The following is a 27,641-nucleotide window of genomic DNA, read 5'->3' on the forward strand; positions in this document are numbered from 1 at the left end:
TCAGGCACATTACATTTTTTGATCGCTTTTTATTCCGATTTTTGCGAGGCAGAATGACCAAAAACCAGCTATTCATGAATTTCTTTTGGGGGAGGAGTTTATACCGTTCCGCATTTGGTAAAATTGATAAAGCAGTTTTATTCTTCGGGTCAGTACGATTACAGCGACACCTCATTTATATCATTTTTTTATGTTTTGGCGCTTTTATACGATAAAAACGATTTTATAGAAAAAATAATTATTTTTGCATCGCTTTATTCTCGGGACTATAACTTTTTTTTTTTTGCTGATGATGCTGAATGGCGGCTCGTTTTTTGCGGGACAAGATGACGCTTTCAGCGGTATCATGATTATTTATATCTGTCTTTTTGATCGCGTATTATTCCACTTTTTGTTCAGCGGTATGATAATAAAGCGTTGTTTTTTGCCTCGTTTTTTTTTTTTTTTTCTTACGGTGTTTACTGAAGGGGTTAACTAGTGGGCCAGTTTTATAGGTCGGGTCGTTACGGACGCGGCGATACTAAATATGTGTACTTTTATTGTCTTGTTTTTTTTATTTAGATGAAGAAATGTATTTATGGGAATAATATTTTTTATTTTTTTTCATTATTTAGGAATATTTTTTTTAATTTTTTTTTACACATTTTGAAATTTTTTTTTTTACTTTTTTACATTGTCCCAGGGGGGGACATCACAGATCAGTGATCTAACAGTGTGCACAGCACTCTGTCAGATCACTGATCTGACATGCAGCGCTGCAGCCTTCACAGTGCCTGCTCTAAGCATGCTCTGTGAAGCCACCTCCCTCCCTGCAGGACACGGATCCGCGGCCATCTTGGATCCGGGGCTGGAGGAAGCAGGGAGGGAGGTGAGACCCTCGCAGCAACGCGATCACATCGCGTTGCTGCGGGGGGCTCAGGGAAGCCCGCAGGGAGCCCCCTCCCTGCAAGAAGCTTCCCTATACCGCCGGCACATCGCTATCATCTTTGATCGCGGTGTGCCAGGGGTTAATGTGCCGGGGGCGGTCCGTGACCGCTCCTGGCACATAGTGCCGGATGTCAGCTGCGATAAACAGCTGACACCCGGCCGCGATCGGTGGCGCTCCCCCCGTGAGCGCCGCCGTCGCACTGGACGTACTATCCCGTCCGTGGTCATGGGGGCCCACCCCACCTCGATGGGATAGTACGTCCCATGTCAGAAAGGGGTTAAAGTGCAAAGCCAGGAAAAAATAATAAGGGCAGTTATCCATAGACCTCTAAAAGGCAACAACTGGACTCATTCATATATTTTAAAAGTGTACTTGCTGTATTCCTACACTCATATAGGCTTTGCACAAAGTGGAAAGCCAGTTCAAAATTAAAGGAGGGTACTACAGTAGTCTTGTTCAGGTGTCCGCTTCTTCTTCTCCTTGCTCTGGAGGCTATGGGGACTGCCTCTACCTTTTTCCTGGAGCCTGATTCCATGGTGCCTGGGCTGTAAGTGACCTGGCTTCCAGTAGTGCCGAAGCCCGTGACATATAGAAATTGGCGAAAAAACCCTGTGTCACCTGCACCATTGGCTTCTGTCGTCACAGTAGGTGGGGAATTCCAAAGACAATACACTCTCTCGGGGGGTAGTAACCCTATCTCAAGCCGCTTCAAGGAGTCTCTCCCAGGCCCGCTCATTCCTCAAGGAGGGTTCATCCTGCTCCCTTCTTTCTGAGATCACACCCACTGCATGCCAGCGATGTTGCCCCTCCATTTTGAGGAACGTGACTCTGGTTCCAGACATCAGCTCTTGTAGCCTTCAAGGAAAGTGTTCCTATTACAAATTTGCTCTTCACTACTGACAAGTTAAGAATTTCTATATTAGTATTTAAGTTGAAAGCATTAATTTTAAAATGTAGCATGTAACAGGATGCAATATACTCAAAGTCAGGATTCGACTCTGCTTTCTTATTCCAACAATCTTCATCTGACCACTTATATGCGATTTTCAGACTTCAGGTCACATGCCGATTAGCTTCTACTGCTGTTTTTCCCAATGAAGCAGGTGCTTTAGGCTTTCACTTAACATCAAAGTAATTAAAAAGAGATACTTGTTTGCATGTGACTGTAAGTATGCATATCGCATATGATAGGTCACATGCAGGTGCAAGAGAACATAGATTTGCCTTTGTTTTCATCATTTGTACACTGGCTAGCGTAAGTGTAACAATGTTTTGAACTTTTGGCTTTCAGGCTCCATATCTCACCATCCACTAGTGCTTTGAACTTGAGGCTACATTCTAGACAATCATCTTGGCTTTCTCTTACATATATTTGACTTGCAACTATTTAGCATACGATTAGTTATGAAGATTCTTGTTATGTCACTACACTGTTGTTGTGGGATTTCCACAACTTTTCTTTCTTGGTGTTGCAATTTCAATGTTGTGGATTGTAGATGTATAAGTACACCTGACCTGGATACAGTCACATTACACATACACAACCGCTCCTCCAGCGCCATGACAACCAGCACAGCAGAGTCCTGCATACACTGAGGCCCCTGATCATGTGACCCCTGACTCCTCCCCTCCTGTGACCTCATCACAGGTCCTGTGCGCACAGAACAGCCATATATGTGGTGTGCGGCTCTGCAGGTGGAGGTAGGTGCTGGAGATTCCCCATTACTGGGCGGGGGCAGGGGGCAGTAACCCCTTCAGTGCTGACACTACAGTGCCCTCTGCCTCCCTTATCTCTAGTGCTGGGACCTTTCTCCCATTTCTGTATTTTGTCTCCATTTTCGGCTCCATATAATGTAACTCATCAGTTTCTATTGGAATATTTTTGGGGAATGGAAAAATGACGACGATTACGTTATTATTTTGGCATTTTTCATGTACAATGACTGTGACACTCCGGGGAATATTTGTTATTAGTGATGATTGAGCACTAAAATGCTCAGTAGTCGAATCAAGCAGGGTTGATGCTCTTACAGACTCGTTTGGGGTACCGAATATAATGGAAAGCAATAGGAAACTCAAGCATTTTTCTGGAAGACCCTAATAAGAGGGCTGGGGGCAGGAAATTGCTGAAATGGGTGGGGAAACAGTGCTCAAATTGAATGGGAACAGCATAGAGAAGATCCATGGATGCATCTCTGACTTCCAGGTCGCTGCTGGGAATAATGTCAAAGTATTACGCCACTTTTAAAGACCGACGCAATAAAACATCCAAAACTGAAGATGAAGTGAATTTAACAGGGAAGAATGTTAGGAAACATTCTTCCATGTATAATGACTTGTATACATGGCAAAATTAAAAAGCAAAAACCCACCTCCTCCACCCCTTGATAGTCGGATCATTTCTCACCATATTACCCTGTCGCCTATCACGACAGTACATGACATAGTAGAGGGAGAATAAAACTACACCCGCCGGTAGTCACCAGTAAATGTAACTTATGTAGAAGGGACTTTGAAAGTCACAAAGTCTATGAGGACAGTGAAAGAACTGCCAAAAATTAGAAGGAAGCAGGACTTGGATATACCCTGTATTAGACTTGAAGGAGGCCTCATACACATTCTGTTAAAATTGTTAGATAGCAGGACTCCTGGACTCATAAAGCCCGTGCAAGGGTGTCCAAAAATTAGGAGAGACTGCAATACCCCCTGGAAGACAAAAATTTTGAAAAAGTGCCACCTGATGATCCTCTAAAAATTTGGAGGTAGTGTTGCCCTCTAAAAATGTGCAGACAGTGATGCATAACAGACTTCTAAAAATTTGGAGAGCGTGACACATCATGGCCCTCTAAACATTTAGAGAGAGTGACGCATAATGGCCCTGTAAGCAAAATATTTTGAGTGAGGTCCTAGTGTTGACCCTAAAAAGATTTTGAGTGAGGGCTGCCTGATGACCCTGTTAATATGGTGGAGGACAAGAAAAAGAAGAAATTATGAACATTATACCCCTTTTTTGGGGGTGGAAAGAGGTGGATGGGAATACACCAGAATAAAAGGAACATTTGAATAGACTTAATTTTCTGCTGCTGTCATCCGGTGGGGTTGAGAAGTCTGGGCTAATTCACCTATCCGTAATTATGCTCCTGGTGGCACTAAAAACCTGATCTGACAAAACGCTAGCAGCAGGGAAGGCCAGCACCACCAAGACGTAGAGGGACAGTTCATTCCACGTGTCCAGCTTGGATACCCAATAGTTGTATGAGACAGAGGAATCACGGAGGATGCTGGTATGGTTGGCTAGGTACTCCTTCACCATCTTCAAAACCTTTACCCTCCTTGTCAGACTACCCCACGTCAGGGTAGTTGAGTATCAAGCAGTGTGAGCACGCTCACTTATCACTATTTGTTATGATTTTTCCAAAATAAAAGAAAAGCCATAACACAAGAATATTTTTCTTGGTAAAACATATAGCCTTTATGTATCCTTTCTCATATAAATTTTATTATTTTTTCTTGCAGTAGTACCTTCATGTAACATGCTGATGAGCTGTTTAACTACGTAGATTAGACAGTCACTATTGGTCACAGCGTCTAATGTGTTAAGGATCCATATGCAATCAGTGTAATTGAACCTGAATATCATGCTGCTGCAGTGTAGTGCAACCTCCACCAGAGGGAGCATAAGAGGAAAGAGAGACTGCGTACACAGAGTAGCTCCACAGAGCAGCAGCACAGGCACCACCAAGTGGCGATAGAGTGGTCAGTCAAGACAAGTCAAAAAATGTTCAGAGGCAGAAGTACAAAAAGGAACAAGCAGTACACGTGGTCAGGAACAAGCCAGGGGTTCAGCAATGGTCAGAAGCGGTTAAGACAGAAGGCAGAAGCGAGTCCAAATTCGAGCCAAGTCAAAAACCAGAGAATCAAGCCAACAAACAGGGAAACACTGGGAAAAGGGCAGACAGAGGGAGTCAACCGACACGGGGCATGTCAGAGATCACAGGAGGACAGATCAAGAGCTACCAGAGTCAGGTTCACACGGCGAAGGCATAACTATAGCTGACACCGCCAGCAGGATGCATCGGGGCTAAATAGCACACCTGAACCCAGAATGAGGCAGAACAATTTAACCCTTGACATTATCCACCCGGAAAAAGGGCAGACAGGATTAAACCCTGGAACAGATCATGACACTGATGATGTTGAAACTGCCTCCACATGGCAAAGTTCACAGATTTTCCATCCTTTCGGTAGCTGAAAAATGATAACTGGATCTGTTTCAAAGACTCGAGCGAACAGTCTGTACAAAGCGAGAATACAACATCTACATGTTACATTTCTTTATATTCATATTATATGTTCCCCTTATTATTTCCAGTAATTGTATTATTACTTAGAATTCTTTATGATGTTACACCTGCCTCATATTCCGCTCTTTCAGGCCCCTACAATATCGTATTATCTTAGTGGAGACATTCTACATAAGAGAATTTTCCTCATTGACTGATCAAGGATGGATAGAGACAGGGACAAGATGGCGGAGAGGGTATTACACCTCACCCTAGAGATCCTCTTCTGGCTTACTGGAGAGGTAAGAGATTATGATGACATCACATTACACCATTCTTATCTATGGGAATAACAGATGGACAGAACTGAAGAGGTGAGGACAAAAGAAATGTCTGTAGTTATTAATGTGTCTCTCCATAACCAGGATTACACAGTAGTGAAGAAGACCTCTAGTGAGTGCTGTCAGTCCCCTGCGTCTCGTAGAAGACCCCTAAGCCCAATCACGGTGCCTCCACCTCACCCCTTGATATATAAGGATATCAATGACCAGCAAATCCTAGAACTCACACACAAGATGATTGAGCTGCTGACTGGAGAGGTGACACTGCTGGGACATTATACAGTAACAATATGAAGGGATCGGGGTGATGATGGTATCATTGTATGTGTCAGGTTCCTATAAGGTGTCAGGATGTCACCATCTATTTCTCCATGGAGGAGTGGGAGTATTTAGAAGGACACAAAGATCTGTACAAGGAGGTCATGATGGAGGTTCCCCAGCCCCTCTCATCACCAGGTAATAGATAGGACTAAATACACACAGCTAATATTATCTGTATGTGAAGAATGAATTCAGTCCCTGTATTTGTTTCCTCCAGTTCTATCCAGTAAGAGGACAACACCAGAGAGATGTCTCCGTCCTCTTCCTCCACTACAGGATTGTAAACAAGAAGATCCCAATGTTCCTCATGATCATCAGGTAGATGGAGAGAAGGTGTCATGAGATCTCCCCTATAATGTGTAGACGGCTGTGAAGGTCTTGTGCTCAGTCTTGTTTTATCCACCAGTATTATATGTTTTATACTTGTGTAATGAGAACGGTGGAGATGGCAGGATTAGAGCTGATCATAGATGTGACTTCTCCATCTGTCTGTGACTTTTACAATATTTGTTTTAGGATGAAGATCTGACCCATATTAATACTACAGAGACATATGTGAGGGGTGATGAGCTATGTAAAGTGGAGATTCCTACAGATAACCAACCAGGCGAGTAGTAACCACTAAATGTAGAGAAGGCACACATTCTTCTCAGTCCCCGGCTGCAATAATTTTGTACTGATATTTTACACACTGTTGTCTCTAATGTATTAGTTGTATATTTTCCCTCCTTCAACCAAAATATAAATTAAATCTGGATGTAATTACACTTGATAACACATGTTGGGTATTTACAATATTGAATATAGACTTTATATATTCCTATGTTAATATGTCTTATGTCTTCATCGTGTGCTGTCTCAATTTTGAAACTTAGACCTATCAGAGTTGTATCAAATTACTGTTTGCTAACAAGGTATAGATGTTGGAGACATGCACTGAATGGCCACCTTATTATAGACCCCTTTTCCTCCTGTGGAAATCCTTGTGTAGGGAAATCTGACAATTTGGAGTGGCTTATTTGATGAAGATACCGACATGCTCTGGACAGCCTGTCCTACTTCATTGCATATCTGCTCATTAATATCAGGGGGCTGAAAATGAGAAGGATATACTTTGCTAGAGCTATTTCAACTACAGATGTACAGGATATAAACCGGAATGAAGGTAAAGTATTTTCTTTTACTTTTTGACTACTTTGGACACATCATATAAAGAGAGCAATCACTGGAGAAGGACATCATGGTCGGAAGAATAGAGGGAACAAAGCGAAGAGGAAGACCAGCAGCCTGATGGCTTGATGCAATCAACATAATAGCGGAGAAGACCCTGGTGAACCTATCTATGCTTGCACAAAATCATTCTTCCTACAGAGCATTTATCCATCAAGTCGCCATGACTCGATATCAAACTAAAGGATGTTGAATGAAATAAATTACATTTTATTCTACTACATAATATTTTCAAACTTAAAGAAAAAAGAAAAAAAATCTGATTTACTGATAAGACTGAACCAAAGGAGTTTTGATGTACAAATGATCTCTTTGGTTGAGTATTTCCGTTTTTTAGTTCAATCTTCAGAAATACACTAGACGTAAAATATTACTCAACTTAGATGGACATGCAACAGCCATAGACATTTGTTCTGGTGGTGCAGTCTATGAGACTTTGGTTCTTTTGGATATAATCTGAAGGAAATTTTCAACTTACTTTCAGTATGATTTCACTTTGGTTAAGACTATCTTTGTCATGACAGTATTATTGATACATGTTGAAGCCAGGAGGAAATTTTGCTGACGTGGGTTTTCTTGGGGCTATCTTTCCACTGGAGCAATGCCAATATTTAGCCGAATTCCTTGTTTTTTGTTCAAGGATTGAGTTCTTAGATTATCCCATCCTACTTTACTGTGTCTGCTTGATTTACGGTGTAGTCCTTCCATATCACAATCAAGTGGACACAATTCTGCCGTTTGGCCACTGTATGCTTCTTCACCAAAAACTGTCCTCTTTACTTTTGGCATCAAAACACCATCTATTGCAATGAGGTCTGCTCTGGCTTGAGATGAAACCTTAAATGATATTCCCAAAACCCTTGGACTAAGAAGATGCTGACCCTTATTTCCCCAGATTTCTGAACTGCATACCAAAGGACACCAGACAACTTAAAAAAATATTTGAAGAAAAATATTATACAATAGAGAGCAGAGGGTAATTATACAATTGCCTTCCTAGAAACCTTCCAGCCTTTTGGAAGATTATATCTTTTCTTAATTTTTGTAACTGAGGTCATACAGTTCCTACAGTACCAGATCCACCAGGAAACCCAGTCAGAGCCTTTCTACACATTTGTGATCGAGCTGCTATTCTAGGTGCAGTGAGAGCCAAGGGTGAATTTTTGTTTTATAACAAAAGGATATCTTTTTGTTTTGTCTCACCTGGTAAGGTGGATCCTTGAATCTCTTGGTCTGGATGAGCAGTCGTTATACAGCACAGAGAGGTGACATTGGTGCAACAGTGAGTTGCAGATGAAACACTGGAAGAACAGCAACAGGAAGAGCAAATAGTAACTACAGGGTCCAATAAAGTAAGTTGAAATTATGGCCACAGGTAGAACAGAATTGAAATCCACAAGAAAGCATTGGACATTCAGTAATGAGTGGAGATTAGCGAACCTTTCAAGGTTCGATGCAGTTTGGATTCACTGAATGGACCGCCATTCGCTGAACGGTTCGACAAACTTATCTGAACCCCATTCGATTCAATGGGAGGCAAAACCAAACGCATAGACAACACCTTAAGAGATGACAAAAATCTTCCCAAACAGCTAAAATTAGGGGCAGACACCATGAAAAGTGGCATCAATTGACCCACAGTAGAACCTGTTATAATAGCCCAGACGCAGTCAGCCATGGGCCATGCATGAGGTATTAGGGTCTGGCCCAGCATTGGAATTGAAATTTCAATAAGGACCTGTTGGTTAAAGGAGCGGTGTAAGCCTTCTGAGGAGGGAGACCTCACAGCGCATTCAACGCCTTCAATTTATCTTTTTTATCCCAGCCATACTAAGATGGGACAAACATCAGTTTCATACAATAATATTGGTAGAAAAATGTATGGAAAGTAACAGGTAGTTGACTTTCCAGGGGTGGAAGCATCTAGCTAAATGTACTCTTGTACCGTGGATCTAACAGAGTGCCAACCCAGTAGTCAGCACTATTTCTAACCCTATGAATACGGGCATCATGTTGAAGATAGTGCACCAAGAAGGTGCTCATGTGTAGGGCACTTCCATGAGGTCCATGTCCATGCCATGTTGGTGGCAGGGTAACACTCATAGTTGCTTCCTCCATCCCCTCCCGTCAGCCACGGACAACAGAGAGTATATTATTATCCTCTTCATCTCCTGACTGTTGTGCGTTCATCACCTCGTCCTCCTCATTTTGTTCCTCAGCTCGTGCATCTTCACTAACAGTTTGTCTGGTACCATGAGCCCCCCTTGATCGCTGTAAGCCACCCTCCCATGGCACCCAATTGTGCAACATCATTTTTATATATTGTTATCCATTCCGCACCCTCCTCCGCTTCCAATTCTTCCTTTGAAACGATCACCTCCTCAAGCAGACTATTCAAAGTGTGCTCCAGCATGTAGATGACCAGAATAGTGATACTGATGATTGCATCGTCAGTGCTAACCATCTTAGTAGCCATTTCAAAACTGTGCATGCAGAAGGGTGCAGAGGTCCTTCACCTGTAAAGCGGACAACAACAAAAGAAAAGAAAAAAGTCCGCACCACCTGCTCGCTTAAACCACTAACACACACAATATAACACAGCTGGTATTCTGTTATTCATAGCCATGACGGAATCCAGGTGCTCATTCAAAAAAAGTTCAGTCCAAGCAAATGAGAAAAAGAATGTGGAGAAGAGCGCTCACCATCCGTAAAATATCCAATCTTTATTGTGACATCAAGTCAACAGCAGGACAAATAAGGAAAACGTGTGCTTCTAACAGACGGCGGCCGTTTCGCGGGTCTTGACCCGTTGAAGCGCGGTAGCGCGAAACGGCCATCGTTGCTGCCACAGCCACTGTAACATGTGCAGAGTGGAATTAAACCGTGTCGGAACATCGCTATTCAAACTGTTAACCGGTAGACCGAAAGACCTCTGTAGCAATGGTAGTCAATGATCTGTGGGGTGTGAAGTCGGCAAGTGAACACACAGCGACCATGCTTTCTGCAGCAGTGCATCCAGCCTGGCATAGTGGTGGAGAAATTGCTGTACCACCAGGTTGAGGATGTGAGCCATGCAAAGCATGTGTGTGAGGTTGCCATGTCGTAAGGCCGCCACCAGGTTTGCACCGTTATTGCACATGGCCTTCGCTGGCGTCAGGTTTAGTGGAGGCAGCCATTCCTATAGCTCGGCCTGGATATCTGTGGCAAATCTTGACTGCAATCTCCAAGGCATATTAATCACCCTGAGAGTCACACTCCTCTCTTGTACCCTGCTGTTTCACAACCTTAAGCCCACAGCTGTCTGTCACATGTCACTAAATGAACAATCACTAATTATTTTCTTATATAATGAGGCTGAGCAACACTGTTATGCCTAACGATTTTTAAGTGGACATCAATCCTTCTGATTTGCCACCGAAACAAATTTAGCACAAACAATTTGGAGTAGCTAATTGGGCCTCGTGGCTGTACCACTATATTAGGCCTATCAATTTTTAAGTGGAAATCTAGCCTTCTGATTTGCCACTGAAACACAGTTTTGTCATAAACGATTTGGAGTAGCTAATTGAGCCTCATGGTTGCAACACTATATTAGGCCTAACAATTTTTAAGTGGAAACTTGGCCTTATGGTTTGCCATTGAAACACAGTTTTAGCACAAACGATTTGGAGTAGCTAATGGGGCTCCCGGAGACTGACACACAGTTTTTGCACAATCTACTTCGATGCTGGAAGATCGATTTCACACAGGACAGGATCCTATCTATTTCACTGACAAGTTCACTTTCAGCACCAACACTAAGGCAGGAGCGACCTCTCTGCACTGTGACACTGAGCAAATGGCGCCAGCAAAACAAGATGTCTACTTTTTATATGGCCAGGGAGATGTGACTTCGGCAACCAATCACAGAAGACTTTGTGTTATGACATTGTGGATGGTTTCTGTGCCTTGATTGCCACAATCAACATACATAAAGTTAAGGGGGGGAAAAAGCGCGCCGCTCCTGTAATCTCTTCAGAAGCTCCTTTTAACCTATCCTCACCCCCTCGCATCACCAAACACATCCCTCCATCCCCCTGGCTTATCATACAGCACCACTATCGTAGCTAAAGTAATACAAAAGTATTAGTGGAAATGTGATGATTTACCGAACTGTGACCGACTTTTACCAAAAATGCTTGTGAAAGCGAAAATAAATCCGAATGTTCTACATTCGTGCCGAATTTCAGATTGGCGAACCTTTTCTGAACACGTTCGCTCATCTCTAGTAATGAGGAACCGATGATGCAGAACTTAGCTGGTATGGTGACATAAAAGAATTAACTCAGTGTTGAAGAACTGATGCTGATGAAGCAGAGATGGGTTACAATACAATATAACAGTTACCCATCACAGTATGAAAAATAACAGCATGGCAGAGTTACCCATCAACGTAGCTGAGCTATGGTAGCCTAATGTTATGGTTCTGTGTTCGTGCAGGTCTACTGTAGAATTGTGATCTGTTTTTGTATTTTCTATGGACATTTGATATAGAAATGTTATTAAAATAAAAATGTTAAGGTTATTTTATTAAAAAATAATTGTTTTTTTCCTTGGCAGATGACTGTAGAAGGAGACCAGAGGGACACCTGACAGCTTCAATTTTTAAATCAGATAACCTTAATATCAAGTTTGATGAGCATGTCATTATCCCAGCTGTACCATCAACCCTTCACAGCAAAGATCTATCATCTGATCCGTTTAAAAAGTTCCAGTCTTCTAATTCATCACAGACTATTAAGAAAAATAAAAGATGCAAAAGGGGCCGTAAAAATCAAAGTACCATGGAAGTAAAGAGGCCATCTTCAGGTTCAGAATTGGGCAGAAGTTTTTCCCACCAAACATATTTTGTTACACATAAAAAAATTCACAGAGGGAAAAAGCCATTTTCATGTTCAGAGTGTGAGAAAAGTTTCAACAGAAAATCATTTCTTCTTAGACATGAGAGAGTTCACATAAAGAAGAAACCATTTTTATGTTTGGATTGTGGAAATTGTTTTAACCGGAAATCAAGTCTTGTTAGACATAAGAGAATTCACACAGGGGAGAAGCCATTTTTATGTCCAGAGTGTGGGAAATATTTTAGGCACAAATCCTATCTTCTTGATCACGTGAGAACTCACACAGGAGAAAAGCCATTTTCATGTCCAGAATGTGGAAAATGTTTTAACCGGAAATCAATTCTTGTTATACATCAGAGAAGTCACACTGGAGAGAAGCCATACTTATGTTCGAAATGTGGAAAATGTTTTAGCCAGAAATCAAATCTTGTTACACATCAGAAAACTCACCCAGGGTAGAAATATTATGCAAAGTGAAGGGCAAAAAGGGTAGCAATGTTTTTAACTTTTGATATTCAGGCTTCATATGTCATTATCCACTTCTGCTTTGAACTTGAGACTGCCATCATGTTATAGACAATCATCTTAGATATCTCATACTTAAATTTGACTTGCAACTATTCAGCATATGATTAGTTATGCAGATTCTTGTCATGTCAATGCATTGTTACTATTTTGCTCCTAAAGATCTAAATTTTAATTTGTATAATTTTGTTAGTATTTTATAAATCCACCTTTGGTTTTCAACACTACCGGAATCCTTCTGGGCATGCTCTCAATAACATTAAAACAGGTGTTGACCAAAATTTGATCTCAGGTCTCTTCTACACATTTCCAAAGTTGGTGCATACTGGTCGACTCACTTGGGTGGGTATACACTTTTTTCTTCAATTCTACCCATCAGTGTATGATTGGATTGAGGTCTGCGGACTGTAGTGGCCAATCCAGCACCTCTATTTCATTATCATTGAACAATTTCTTCATCAAAGCTCAATGTATGCTTTGTGTTGTTGGCCTGTTGGAACAGTATGTCATCCTTTTCATACCCATAGTACTTGGGTAATAAAGGGGTATTCCAAAAGCACATACTCATTAAAGGGTAAGGGACTAAAGTTTAGTGTCTCCCCCATAGCGTAAATATACCATGACATCAGGCAATGGAGTACTCCAAAAGGCATGCATATAAGAGAGGAAAAAGTGGAGTAACCATTAACCACCAATAGTGTTAAAGCAAGAATGCTTATTTGAAAAAAATCATAGTTACATATGTAGAAAAAAGACCTAGTTTCATCAAGTTCAACCTTACTCCACAAATTGTACATTTTATCAAGTAATACAGCAATATATAAAAAATAAGGAGGATTAACGCACAGTTCAGCATAATAAGCAGCATATAATATATACAAAACCTGTGCACCTTGTCACCATGTAAAATGAAAGCCCAACTAAGTCAGAATGAAGCAAAAAGTAGGTTCACAGTTTGAAATGCTTGCCCATAGTGAGGGGAGGAGTATATATTAAACATTGCTCATTATGCTGACTGACTCAGCAGATCTCTGTGTGTTAATCCTCCTTATTTTTTATATATTGCTGTATTACTTGTTATTTATCTTTTAATGATTTTTTTTTCAAGTGAATATTCTTGTTTTAACACTATTTGTGGTTTATGGTTACTCCACTTTTTCCTCTCTTAAATCCATAGTACTTGAGTGTGCGAAGTAACTCCTCTTACAGGATGCTCACATATAACTCAGCATTGAGACCACCATCGATCCTGGTCATGTACCCCATGCCTCTGGCTGTAAAACAATCCCATATCATCAGTATTCCTCCACCGAACTTGTCATTTCGTTCAATTTCTCAATTCGTTAGCCCCTTGTTTCTTTCAGACCCATTTGCACCCATCAGAGCCTAGTCTATTAACTTTTGTCTCATCGCTCCAAATCACTTGCTTCAAATCTTTAAATGTCCACATTTCCCGATGCTTCTAATGATAGTATTGAAGCTGAGCTTTCTTCACCTTTTTTCATGTAATGTGCGTCGCACATCAGTGTCTCCGGTACGTGAGGTGACAGTTTCCTCACGTACCGAGACACTGACACACGTAGACCCATTAAAATCAATGTATCTGTTCAGATGTCATTGATTTTTTGCGGACCGTGTCTCCGTGTGCCAAACACGGAGACATGTCAGTGTTCGTGGGAGCGCACGTATTACACGGACCCATTAAAGTCAATGGGTCCGTATAAAACACGTACCGCACATGGACGTTGTCCGTGTGCAGTCCATGTGCCGTGCAGGAGACAGCGCTACATTAAGCGCTGTCCCCCCCACTGGTGCTGAAGCCGCGATTCATATCTTCCCTGCAGCAGATTGCAATTTGTAGTATACAGGAAGAAAAAGATTTTTTCACCACCAGGAGCAAAACACTAACAATGCAGTGACAGGACAAGAATCTGCATAACTAATCATATGCTAAATAGTTGCAAGTCAAATTTATGTATGAGATAGCCAAGATGATTGTCTATAAAATTAAGGTAGTCTCACGATCAAAGCATATAGTGGATGGTGAGATATGGAGCCTGGAAGTGAAAAGTTCAAAACATTTTAACCCTTTTGCTCTTCATGTATGTTCAGACTGAGGGAAATATTGTTCTCATAAATCACATCTTGATAAACCACAGAGGAGTCATAGAATGTAGAAGCCATTTTATGTATTGCTTTTGGAAAATTGTGAAGCAAAAATGGAACTATAATTGCGCATAAAAAAAAATCTCACTTGGGAGTTGTTCAGAGTGTAAGAAATAAATCATTATATGTAACTCATAAATCATGAATGTCAAAGAAATCACACAGCGAGGTAGACTTTTTTTTACTCTGTGAAAAGTTGAAAAGAAAACATACAACAATTACAGTCAAAGTATATTACCTGTTTCGAGTATAAATTCAATCCAAACCTAATTTCCCTGTAAAATGCAGCGGATGTAGTAAATTTGAATCTCGTCACATTTGCACATGTCTAATAGCTATCCTATAATCAGTGTCTGCCTCTTTAACGAGCTTTACAACATGATCCAGGATAAATGAATTGCCTATAAGACGTCATACTAAACTGGTCTCTTGAAGGTGAAATAGTGCTTCTCCCAAAGTAAAGTCCCATCTCATACTCAAGAAAGGAAGAGTGGTTTAGAGCACTGAATGATCATTATGAAATGTATGTAATTATCGATAAAAATGCTATCCATAAAAAAAAATACCACTAACACCTGAATATCAACTGTTGGCAAAGAATATTTTAGAATAACATATTCATACTTTACTGTACATCTATACCTTGAACAGGTTTCCGGCAATTCCTCTCCTCAATCGGACATTTTTGGTCTTCTACTCTGAATCAATCCCCTGGAATGTAAATTGTGACCAATCCTCCAAGTGCAACTTTCTGACATCCAAGAGAAATTCTAATTGTGTTTTTTTTTTTGCCATCTAATGCAAAGATTGTGAATTTGTAAAACGGTCAACACATTGTAATTAAAACATCCAATATGGTCCAGATAAATCATGGGACCATTCTTGTGCATTTTGATTTTTGTTTACTACAACTAAACTTGGTGAAAAGGCTGTGTCTATTGTTGGAGACATTTTGGAAACCAATCTCACCACACTCACATTTATTTTTTGAATTAAGAAACCCCTTTAGTAGAAATGAATGATCAATAAAATGGTTGTTGCTCGAATTGCACAATTTCCAATGCTCGACTTACTAGATTAGAGTAATTAGTATAATGGGAGTCAATGGGAAATCTGAGAATTTTTCTGGCACACCCTACAAAAAGGTCTGGGGGCAGTGAAAATGTTGAAATAGATGGGAAAAGTGCTGAATGGAAGGAGAGCAGCATGGGGAAGACCTCTGGAAACATCTGACTCCCAGACCGATGCTGAGAACAATAGACCCTAGAAGGCAAAAACTCAATGGCTCATTCACATAAAGAGCATTAAAACGCTTTATGCAGCACTGCTATCATCTGGTGATGTGTAAAAGTAAGGTTTAAGCCAGGCTTTGATCACTGTTATCAGAGTGAGCCTGACAGCACTTTCTGTTGACAGATGCCTTGTCTGTTATAACCCCCCGTGGCACTAAAAATCCGCTCAGACAAGACACTAGCGGCAGGGCAGCACAACACCTCCAAGGCATAGGACAGCTTATGCCAGGTGTCCAGCTTTGAGATCCAATTGTTGAAGGTCGAAGAGTAATTAGGGAGTACACTGATTTGGTCGGCCAGGTATTGCTTGACCATCTTTAAGACCTTTTCCCTCCTTCTCAAAAATACCCGGTCATGAGGACATGGATGCTGAGAGAGTGTCATGATTTGCCCAGACTTTTGACAGTGTACCCCTGCCTCTGTGGTACCTGGTGTGTCTCTCCCTCACCTCTCCTCCTTGGTTGGGCAAGCTTTCCCCCTGCCGCTAGCATTACCTGATGGGAATTCACATTTTCCACAATGGCTTTCTGCTATAGCACCATTTTAGGAGACCTCTCCGCCTCAGGAAGAAGAGATGCAGATCCTCCTATGCCCTGAGCAATGCTAGATGGGGAGAGGCTGGGTGCCTCCCTTAGCTTCCAAGCACGGCACAAGATCGTCTCCTCTTGCCCGCTGCCTCAGGCGTGCTAGAGCACACATTGGAAGTGACGCGCACAGCCGGGCTCAGGGATGCAACGTCAGGTTGTGCTCCACAGTGAAACGTAATGCGGTTTGAAGGGAAATTTGAATTTGGACCCCAAAAAGGCATCTAAATGCACAGGACCTGATGTTTGAAGAGGGGAGATTACATTTCATTGGATGAGAAGAGTCCTGTGTTACAGTATTTGGAATAAACGGACCCTGACCAAAGACACTATAAGGTGGGACTGAGGTTCTAATTATATAGAGCATGCCTACCGTTAGAGCTGAATCTGCAGAGCTCAGCGCAAACCCTGACCCAGTGAGTTTATCTGGTAAGGGTAGGTCCTCTTTGGTGCAGGATCAGTCCTTATGGCATCCCCTTTTTCTTTTAAGAAGACAAGGATCCTGTGCCAAAGTCGAAAGGGCAAACAATAAGTTGCAAATGTACCATTTGTAATAAAAAGCTTCCATCTACGCACAAAAAGCTCTTTACCTACGGTGCATGGAGAAGATCATCAGAGATGAACAACCCTCTTTGATGTAAGAGGTTAGAAAAATGGTGCATCAGGAGATCCAATCATCCTTATCCACCTTCTCCCAAACCTATACAGGGGGTCCCACAGAGTCAAAAAAGAGGAAATATGCCCCAAAGGATGGTTCAGACACGCATGTGGAAATATCGGTTCTCCAAGAATGGTTAGTGAAGGTGAAGTTACTATGAATTATAATGCTGAACAGGATGATAAAGTGTTTTTTTTTTCTTCTGAAGACATGAAGGAGCTGTTACTCGCTGTAAGGAATACAATGGGAGTAGCAGAGGAGAAAACATCCTGTGCAGTCCAGGATGAGATGTTTGGGGGTTTAAGATCAAGAAGGAAAATGCTGTTCCCTATACATGACAACGTTCAGAATTTAATTCTGGAGGAATGGGAGTTCCTGGAAAGTCGACTGAACATCCCAGAAGATTTGAAATTCTGTGTTATGGACTGACCTGAGTCGGAGTAGTGATATTACAACCACTAGGGGCAGCACCAGCAGATATTTTATTCAGGGAATCGCCAGCGGTCGGTACACGGTAACAGCAGTAGAATCATTGAGGATAAGCAGCAGGTGGAAAGAAGCTAGACTAAAAGCTGGGAGCTCAATAACAAGGAAGGAAGTGCAGTTTCAGGATTAAGTAGGGCATTCAATCAGGAGATCACAGGGTTGAGCCAATCAGGAACTCAGGGTGGAGACAATCTGGAACAACATTGGTACTAGTATGTAGTTTAGCAAGAAACTATCCAGGGAGCTGAATAGCTCAGAGGGAAGAGCTGCTTGTGCACAAGAGCTGCTGGGTTCAAGTCCGGACATTCCGCTTCCCTCTGGATGAGGACATATCTGTTATGACCTGGTGGTTAGGAGCACCCGGAATGACCTGATAGTTAAACCTCATACAGGACGAGCTCTGGGATGTGGGAGCTCTGCTGACCGCAAGCCCTAATCCTATCACACACACTAGAAATAGCCGTGGAGCGCTCCTGACCAGACCTAGGCACCTCGTCACAGCCTAAGAACTATCTAGCCTTAGAGATAGAAAATAAAGCCTACCTTGCCTCAGAGAAATTCCCCAAAGGTAAAGGAAGCCCCCCACATATATTGACTGTGAGTAAAGATGAAAGTCACAAACGCAGAAATGAAACAGATTTCAGCAAAGGGAGGCCAGACTTACTAAATAGACAGAGGATAGGAAAGGTAACTTTGCGATCAGCACAAAAACCTACAAAAGACCACGCAGAGTGTGCAAAAAAGACCTCCGCACCGACTCACGGTGCGGAGGGGCCACTCTGCATCCCAGAGCTTCCAGCTAGCAAGACAAAATCATGAAAACCAGCTGGACAAGAAAACAGAACAAATAATGACTATCAGGAACTTAGCTTCTGCAGGAGAAGGAAGGTCACCAGAGAGATCCAGGAGCGAACTGAACCAATGCAAAAACATTGACAGCTGGCATGGAGTAACGATCTGAGAGGAGTTAAATAGAGCAGCCAGCCAAAGGATAAACCACGTCACCTGTGTAAGGAACCTCAGAAGCCGCAGCTTCACTCACAGCCACCAAAGGGAGCCCATAGACAGAACTCGCCGAAGTACCATTCACGACCACAGGAGGGAGTTCGACAACAGAATTCACAACACATATCCAAATGCAGGGTGAAAATTCCTAAAATTGATATGCAAGTGGCCTGATAGCTAAAAAGAATAGCTTACCCTTTGAAAATTCCTTCTCAGAGTCCGTCCGGATAGCAGCAAGGGCTTCGGTTCTCTTAAACACCACAAGAAAAGCTCATTGGTTAGTGGATCATTCTATCCAAGTCAAAATTATGCTCTATACCTTTCAGAGGAGAGTAAGTATTTCATTTTCCACAGACACAAAGCTCTCAGTACATAGAAAAAGGTTAAACAGTATGTTGTAGCAGGCTCGGACTGGCCCACCGGACAACCGGAGGATCCTCTGGTGGGCCCAGCCACCCAGGCACTGACACAGGGCCCCCACTGCTCAAGGGCCCCCCAACGCTCGCCCGCCTCCCTGCCACCCACCCTCCATGAAGATGATACTCACCTGACCCTGCTCCAGCTATGCCTGGTCTCGGCGTCTGCAGCTCATCCTGAATGAGCGGTCATGTGGTACCGCTCATTAAGGTCTTGAATATGTGCATATTCATGACAATGAGCAATATCACATGACCGCTCACACAGGAAGAAGGTGCTGCGCCAGGAGTCGGGACAGAGCCAGAGGGATGTCGGTGCGGCCGCGCGGTGTGTGGGACAGGTGACGGTCAGGTGAGTATGAGGGATGGGGGGATGAAGGAGGACATAAGCCGGCATGCCATGCAAGTTGGGAGCAGGAGCGGGGGGGGTGGAGAGAAGCCATGCATACAGGAGGGGGGAATATGAGCCATGCATTCGGGGGGGGGGGAATATGAGCCATGCATTCGGGGGGGGATATGAGCAATGCATACAGGAGGGGGGAATATGAGCCATGCATTCAGGGGGGGAATATGAGCCATGCATACAGGAGGGTGGATATGAGCCGCCATGCATACAGGAGGGGGGGTCATTATACAGTATTGAGCATCATGTGGGATCATTATACAGTATGGAGAACTGTGTGTGGCCATTATACAGTATTGAGCATCATGTGTGGCCGTTATACAGTATGGAGCATCATGTGTGGCCGTTATACAGTATTGAGCATCATGTGTAGCATTATACAGTATGGAGCATCATGTGTGGCCAATGGACATTATACAGTATGGAGCATCATGTGTGGCCGTTATACAATATGGAGCATCATTTGTGGCCATTATACAGTATTGAGCCTCATGTGGGATCATTATACAGTATGGAGAACTGTGTGTGGCCGTTATACAGTATGGAGCACTGTGTGGCCATTATACACTATGGAGCACTGTGTGGCCATTATACAGTATGGAGCATCATGTGTGGCCGTTATACAGTATTGAGCATCATTTGTGGCCATTATACAGTATTGAGCATCATGTGGGATCATTATACAGTATGGAGCACTGTGTGGCCATTATACAGCACTAGATGGTGGCCCGATTCTAACGCATCGGGTATTCTAAAATATGCATGTCCACGTAGTATATTGCCCAGTCACGTACTATATTGCCCAGCCACGTACTATATTGCCCAGCCACGTACTATATTGCCCAGTCACGTACTATATTGGCCAGCCACGTAGTATATTGCCCAGCCACGTAGAATATTGCCCAGCCACGTACTATATTGCCCAGCCACGTACTATATTGCCCAGCCACGTACTATATTGCCCAGCCACATAGTATATTGCCCAGCCACATAGTATATTGCCCAGTCACGTAGTATATTGCCCAGTCACGTAGTATATTGCCCAGTCACGTAGTATATTGCACAGCCACGTAATATACAGCACAGAGCCACGTAGTATATTGCCCAGTCACGTAGTATATTGCCCAGTCACGTAGTATACAGCACAGAGCCACGTAGTATATTGCCCAGTCACATAGTATACAGCACAGACACGTAGTATATTGCCCAGCCATGTAGTATATTGCCCAGTCACGTATGTAACAGGCTAAAAAATAAAAAAGAAACATACTCACCATCTGAAGATCCCGTTGTAGATCCGGCGCTTGTGTGCGGCGTCCGGTCCCAGGATTGGTATGGGCGCAGGACCTTCCATGACGTCGGGGTCACATGACCGTGACGTCGCGGTCACATGACCGTGACGTCATGAAAGGTCCTTCTCCCATAGCATCTTTGGAAGCGGAACCTGCTGCTTGCAGTGCCGAGGAGAGGAGGCGACGGCGAAAGGTGAGAATAAGGTTTTTTTATTATTATTATTATTTTTAACATTAGATCGTGTCGTTTTACTATTGATGCTGCATTCGCAGCATCAATAGTAAAAAGTTGGGGACACACAGGGTTAATAGCGGCGGTAACGGAGTGCGTTACCCGCGGAATAACGCGGTCCGTTACCGCCGGCATTAACCCTGTGTTAGCGGTGACCGGAGGGGACTATACGGGCGACAGGCACTGACTGCGGGGAATAAGGAGCGGCCATTTTCTTCCGGACTGTGCCCGTCGCTGATTGGTCACGGCAGCCATGACAGGCAGCTGCCGAGACCAATCAGCGCATGAATAACCATGACAGACAGAAGGACAGACAGACGGAAGTGACCCTTAGACAATTATATAGTAGATGGAGCGCTATGTGTGGCCATTATACAGTATGGAGCACTGTGTGGCCATTATACAGTATGGAGCATCATGTGTGCCCATTATACAGTATTGAGCATCATGTGTGGCCATTATACAGTATGGAGAACTGTGTGTGGCCATTATACAGTATGGAGCATCATGTGGTGGCTGTTATACAGTATTGGGCATCATGTGTGGCTATTATGTGTGGCCATATTTTTTTTGTTTATAATTATTGTATATAAAACAATGTGATCAGCAGTGCTAAATGGCTGTGGTTGGAACGTGGATATGGGTGTGACTAGTTGTGAAATGGGTGTGGTCAGAGGCGTGGCCTAAAATTTGCAAACTTTATACCTCCTTCCCTTTTCAAAAGTTGGGAGGTATGGTACCACATTTGCCAGATCACGGCAAGTGCCACAAATCCCATGGGGAATGAATGAGGCCGAATGCAGTGTTGCTGTAAGTGATCCGTTACGCAGCAGATGCAGAAAAACTGCCAGATCTGCTGCAAAAGGCTACTTTCACATCAGCGATTCTTGCCAAAGTCACTGCCGATAGTGTCATACTCACCAAAGGGGGAGGCAGCACTAAAAGTGCCTAGGGCAGCAGAAACTCTAAATACGGCCCTGGGGGGCTACATTATATTCTGTGGGGGGACTGCATTATACTCAGGGTACTACATTATATTATGGGGGCTACATCATACTATATGAGGGGGCTACAGTATACTCTATGGGGGGGCTGCATTATATTCTGTTGTGGAACTGCATTCTCTCAGGGGACTACATTATATTCTGTGGTGGGTTGCATTATACTATATGAGGGGGGCTGCATTATACCGTATGGGCGTGCTACATTATATTCTATGGTGGGGACTGTGTCATACCTGAGGGGGTTGCATTATATTTTGTGGGGTGCTGCATTATATTCTTTGAGAGGGGACCGCATTATATTTTATGAGGGGGCTACATTATATTTTGTGAGGGGGCTACCCCAACCCTTGCTACATTATTAAGACATGAACTACCTTATATTATACCCTGATATTAGCGCTTTTTACCGCACAATTGGTGGTCTTGTATCTATTTCTATGTAGCTACTGTACATAGTGGGCCCCAAGAATGATTTTCTCTGGTGGGCCGAAGGTGCTCCAGTCCGACGCTGTGTTGGAGCTACCCAAAAGGGGGAAGGGGAAAGAGTATTTTTCAGCGCGAACATTCTGAAAGACAATGACAATGTCAAATGGGTAGAGGGCAGAATTTCAAGGTTCTTCTCCCAATGGCAGAAGATAACATTAGATTGAAAAATTCTGGTGTCAGTCAAGATGGGAATAAAAATCGAGTGCTCTTCCTTTCTCCCACAGAATCTGAAAGTAGCATCTTTTCCATCAGTGAAATTTCAAAAGATTCTTGAGTCAGAACTCTAGGATATGCTAATGTCAGTAGCGCTCTCCCCTGTTCCAGAGGCAGAACAGGGCAGGGGACATTATTTCCAATTGCTCCTGTTGAAAAAAGCAAACGGGGCCTACTGAGTCATTATAAAACGCAAAAATCAGAAGGTTCAAAATGAAGTAAAATCTACAGTCCCATTAATCGGCAAGGACTTTGTCATGTCTACTGTAGATCTTCGAGATGCATACTACCACGTACCCTTTCATCCAGATTATCAGAGATATCTAAGATTTAACGAGACGATATTGCTGGCGCACTACAATGTATTGACTAACCAATCCAAGAGGGAGGGTGCAAGAATCTGGCTAGCAACAATGACAGTAAACAAGAGAAAAAAGGAGCCGCTATACAATCTGCACACCACCAGTCAAATATATGAAAAAAGGAACAACTTTATTGGTAACAAAATATTAAAAACAATTAAAACCAATACACAATAAAACTCACCCATAGGGCCTGTTCATAGTAAATTCTGCATAAATAACGCAAATAACACACATGGCTCTGGACGCAAATACAAATCTAGATGCACTACACTGCTGGGTACAATATAGAACACACATGCAATGTAGAAAGAATGTGAGCTTCTTAAGATGTACTGAATCCCAGTAAGTGGAAAGAAGCAAGGTCCCTAATATGCTGCTAATGCATAAATATAATCCCAAATACAAAAGGGCATCAGCCCCAGTACACAGTGCAAAAATAGCAACTAATGCCAATAGCCGGTATAGCAGCCATGGAGACGCTGATAGAAACGCCGCCCCAGCAGTGTACAAAGAGTCGCCCAATAGTCACCTAAAATAGGGAGGGTAACCCAAGCGACCAGTGTGAGGAACAGGACCAGATGGTGGGAGGACCCAACGCGTATCGCAGTTTCCAAGACCGCTTCGTCAGGGGTCAGGTGTGACAGAACAAAAGATTTTTGCGCACAATTAACACACTATTATGTTACAGCTGAAGGAATTGTCTCATCTTTCTAGATGTGTAAAATTGAAAACTGCTTGTAAAAACTAAGCAGCTTTGTAAATTACATCTTAAAGGGAACCTGTCACCTGAATTTGGCAAGATTACCTTGCGCAGGCGTGTACTATGGAGGACAGAGAATGAACTTCAATCCAATATTGCGGCCAGCATGCACACAGCGGGTAAGGAAAGGGTGAATCAATCAAACACCTGAAAACTTTGCCCATATGACCAAAAACCGGTCCCGCCAAATTCAGGTGACAGGTTCCCTTTAATAAATCATTATACAATGAAAATCAAAAACCCAAATGAAATGAGGACATAAGAATTCAACAATTAAAGGGGTCGTCCACAAGTTGGACAACCCCCTATGGATTCTTATGTTTCCCCCCAGTAAAATAATAACTCCTATACTCACTTCTGTGCTGGCCCTGCTGATGGGTGACCTTAAAGACGTTTTCCATCTTTGATGTCACACATTATCTGCACAAATCTATTTTGAAACAGACTGAATTCATTTCTAGGGGGGAAATAAAAATCTCAATACTAAGTAATGTGGTTGTATAAGTGTGAACATCTTCTTATCATTGGGGTTGTGGTTGTGTTTCAAAATAGCCAAAAACTCTTAAACTCATTTTTAGAAACAGTCAATGCAAAGCTGCCATTATTTACAGTGATTCTAATTAACCCAGAAAGATCTCATTGTTAAAAGCTATAAGTCAGAATACAAGGGTCCAAAAAAATGGGAAAGCATGTTATGGTCTGACAAGACAAAGTTTGAACTTTTTAGCCATAATTCCTAAAAGATAAGCCATCACTGCACAACACCAAAAGAAACACCATACCCACAGCAAAGCATGGTGAAAATAACAATATGCGGTGTGACTGTTCTTCTGCAGCTAAAACTAGGAGTTTAGTCACAGTAGAGGGAATTATGAACAGTTCCAAGTATCAGTCAATTATGCAACAAGACATTCAGGCCTTTGCTAAAGGTGAAGAGGAATTTGACCTTTCACCATTATTATTATTATTTATTGTTATAGCGCCATTCCATGGTGCTTTACATGTAACTAGGGGTATACATAAAAAAAACAAGTACAATAATCTTAAACAATACAAGTCATAACTGGTACAGGAGGAGAGAGCACCCTGCCTGTGAAGGCTCACAATCTACAAGGGATGGGTGAGAATACAGTAGGCGAGGGTAGAGCTGGTCATGCAGCGGTTTGGTCGATCGGTGGTTACTGCAGGTTATAGGCTTGTCGGAAGAGGTGGGTCTTCAGGCTCTTTTTGAAGGTTTCGATGGTAGGCGAGAGCCTGATGTGTTGTGGTAGAGGGTTCCAGAGTAGGGGTGATACGCGAGAGAAATCTTGTATACGATTGTGGGAAGAGGAGATAAGAGGTGAGTAGAGAAGGAGGTCTTGTGAGGATCGGAGGTTGCATGTAGGTAAGTACCGGGAGACGAGGTCACAGATGTATGGGGGAGACGGGTTGTGGATGGCTTTGTACGTCATGGTTAGGGTTTTGTACTGGAGTCTCTGGGCAATGGGGAGCCAGTGAAGGGATTGACAGAGGGGAGAAGGTGGGGAATAGCAGGGGGACAGGTGGATTAGTTGGGCAGGAGAGTTTAGAATAGATTGGAGGGGTGCGAGAGTGTTCGAGAGGAGGCCACAGAGCAGGAGGTTGCAGTAGTCAAGGCAAGAGATGATGAGGGTATGGACTAGGGTTTTTGCAGATTCTTGGTTGAGGAATGAATGGTTTCGTGAAATATTTTTGAGTTGAAGTCGGCAGGAAGTGGAAAGGGCTTGGATATGTGGTTTGAAGGGGAGATCAGTGTCAAAGATTACCCCGAGGCAGCGAGCTTGTGGGACTGTGGAGAGTGAGCAGCCATTTACTGTAATGGATAGGTTCGTTGGGGGGGTCACGTGAGATGGGGGAAAGATGATGAATTCTGTTTTGTCCATGTTAAGTTTCAGAAATCTAGTGGAGAAGAAGGATGAAATAGTGGACAGACATTGAGGGATTCTGGTTAGTAGGGAGGTGATATCTGGTCCAGAGATGTAGATCTGTGTGTCATCAGCATAGAGATGATACTGAAAGCCATGAGATTCTATGAGCTGTCCCAGGCCAAAAGTGTAAATGGAGAAGAGCAGGGGCCCTAGGACTGAACCTTGTGGGACTCCGACAAATAGGGGGCGAGGTGAGGAGGTAGTGTGTGAGTGGGAGTCACTGAATGTCCGGTCTGTTAGGTATGATGAGATCCAGGATAGGGCCAAGTCTGTGATGCCAAGGGATGAGAGGGTCTGTAATAATAGGGAATGGTCCACTGTGTCAAAGGCAGCCGACAGCTCCAGGAGGAGGAGAACAGAGTAGTGTCACTTGCTCTTGGCGGTTAAGAGGTCATTGGTGACCTTAGTTTCAGTGGAGTGGTGTGACCGGAAGCCAGATTGTAAGCGGTCAAAGAGGGAGCAAGAAGAGAGATGGGAGGACAGTTCAAGGTAGACGTGTTGTTCCAGTAGCTTGGAGGCATAGGGGAGAAGTGATATAGGGCGATAGCTAGATACAGAGGATGGGTCAAGAGAGGGCTTTTTAAGGATAGGTGTGATGGAGGCATGTTTTAAGCTTGAGGGGAAAACACCAGTTGTTAGTGATAGGTTGAAGAGATGGGTTAGGGTTGGGATGAAGACTGTGGTGAGGTTTGGGATGAAGTGGGATGGGATCGGGTCAAGTGCACAGGTGGTGAGATGTGATCTTGAGAGTAGAGTGGAGAGTTGATCTTCTGTAATGGTGGAGAAGTTGATTTTGGAGGTGGAGGGCTGGGAAGTCGGGAGGAAGGGCTCTGGGGGTTGTTGACCAAAACTGTCTCTGATGTTATCAATCTTCTGCTTGAAAAATGAGGCAAAATCTTCAGCTTAGATGCGTGGGGAGGGAGGAGGTGCTGGGGGACGGAGGAGAGAATTGAAGGTGTTGAATAACTGTTTAGGGTTGTGAGACAGGGAGGATATGAGAGATGAGAAGTAGGTTTGTTTAGCTGTGGCGAGTGTGGTCTTGAAAGTAGTGAGGGACTGTTTGAATGCGATGAAGTGCTCAGCAGCCCTGGAAGCTTGCCTCAGTTCTTTGGTCAGGCTGGTGTGCCAGGGCTGTCTGTTGATTTTGCGAGCTTTGGTATGTGTGAGAGGGGCAAGAGATTCCAAAGCTACAGCTATTGTGGTGTTATATAGAGCGGCAGCATCATCCGCATTGTGTAAGGAACTTATATCTGTGAGAGGGAGGAGGGATTCAGAGAATGAGTGTAGGTCAAGGTGTTTAAGATTTCTGCGAGGGTGTGAAAGTTTGTGGGGTGGGGATTGTAGACATGGAGTGGAGAGGGAAGAGAATGTGAGAAGGTTGTGGTCAGAGAGGAAGAGGTAAGTTAGAGAGGTTAGATAATGAGCAGAGGCGGGTGAAGATGAGGTCCAGTGTCTGGCCATATTTGTGGGTGGCTGTAGAAGATCACTGAGTGAGGCTGAAGGAGGAAGTGAGAAATATAAGTTTAGTTGCAGCTGAGAGGGAAGTGTCAATGGGGATGTTGAAGTCGCCCATGATGATAGTAGGGATGCCAGGTGGTGAAGTGGTCAAAGTAGGTGGTGGCTGGCCCTGGGGGGCGGAAGATGACAGCCAGTTGGAGGTTGGAGGGGGAGTAGATGCGCACATAGTGCACCTCAAAGGAAGGGAGGGTAACAGAGGGTGGCAGTAGGATTGGGGTGAAGGAGCAGGTATCTGACAGGAGAAAACCAACTCCTCCGCCATGTTTGCTGCTGGGGCGGGGGGGGGGTGAGAAAGGTGGAAGCCACC

General features: G+C 43.3%; 1 protein-coding gene across 1 annotated transcript in view; it reads left to right on the forward strand.

The window, feature by feature from the left end:
• The first annotated feature begins 2,587 nt into the window (after positions 1-2,587).
• LOC138666579 (uncharacterized) overlaps positions 2,588-27,641 on the forward strand; it is a 115,488-nt gene continuing 90,434 nt past the window's right edge. The window contains exon 1 of the mRNA XM_069754782.1: positions 2,588-2,629. Coding sequence (XP_069610883.1) covers positions 2,603-2,629 — 27 coding nt within the window. The 5' untranslated portion in view covers positions 2,588-2,602. The remainder of the gene's footprint in view (positions 2,630-27,641) is intronic.

This window comes from Ranitomeya imitator, chromosome 2, assembly GCF_032444005.1.
Source record: "Ranitomeya imitator isolate aRanImi1 chromosome 2, aRanImi1.pri, whole genome shotgun sequence".
Taxonomy (NCBI): Eukaryota; Metazoa; Chordata; class Amphibia; order Anura; family Dendrobatidae; genus Ranitomeya; species Ranitomeya imitator.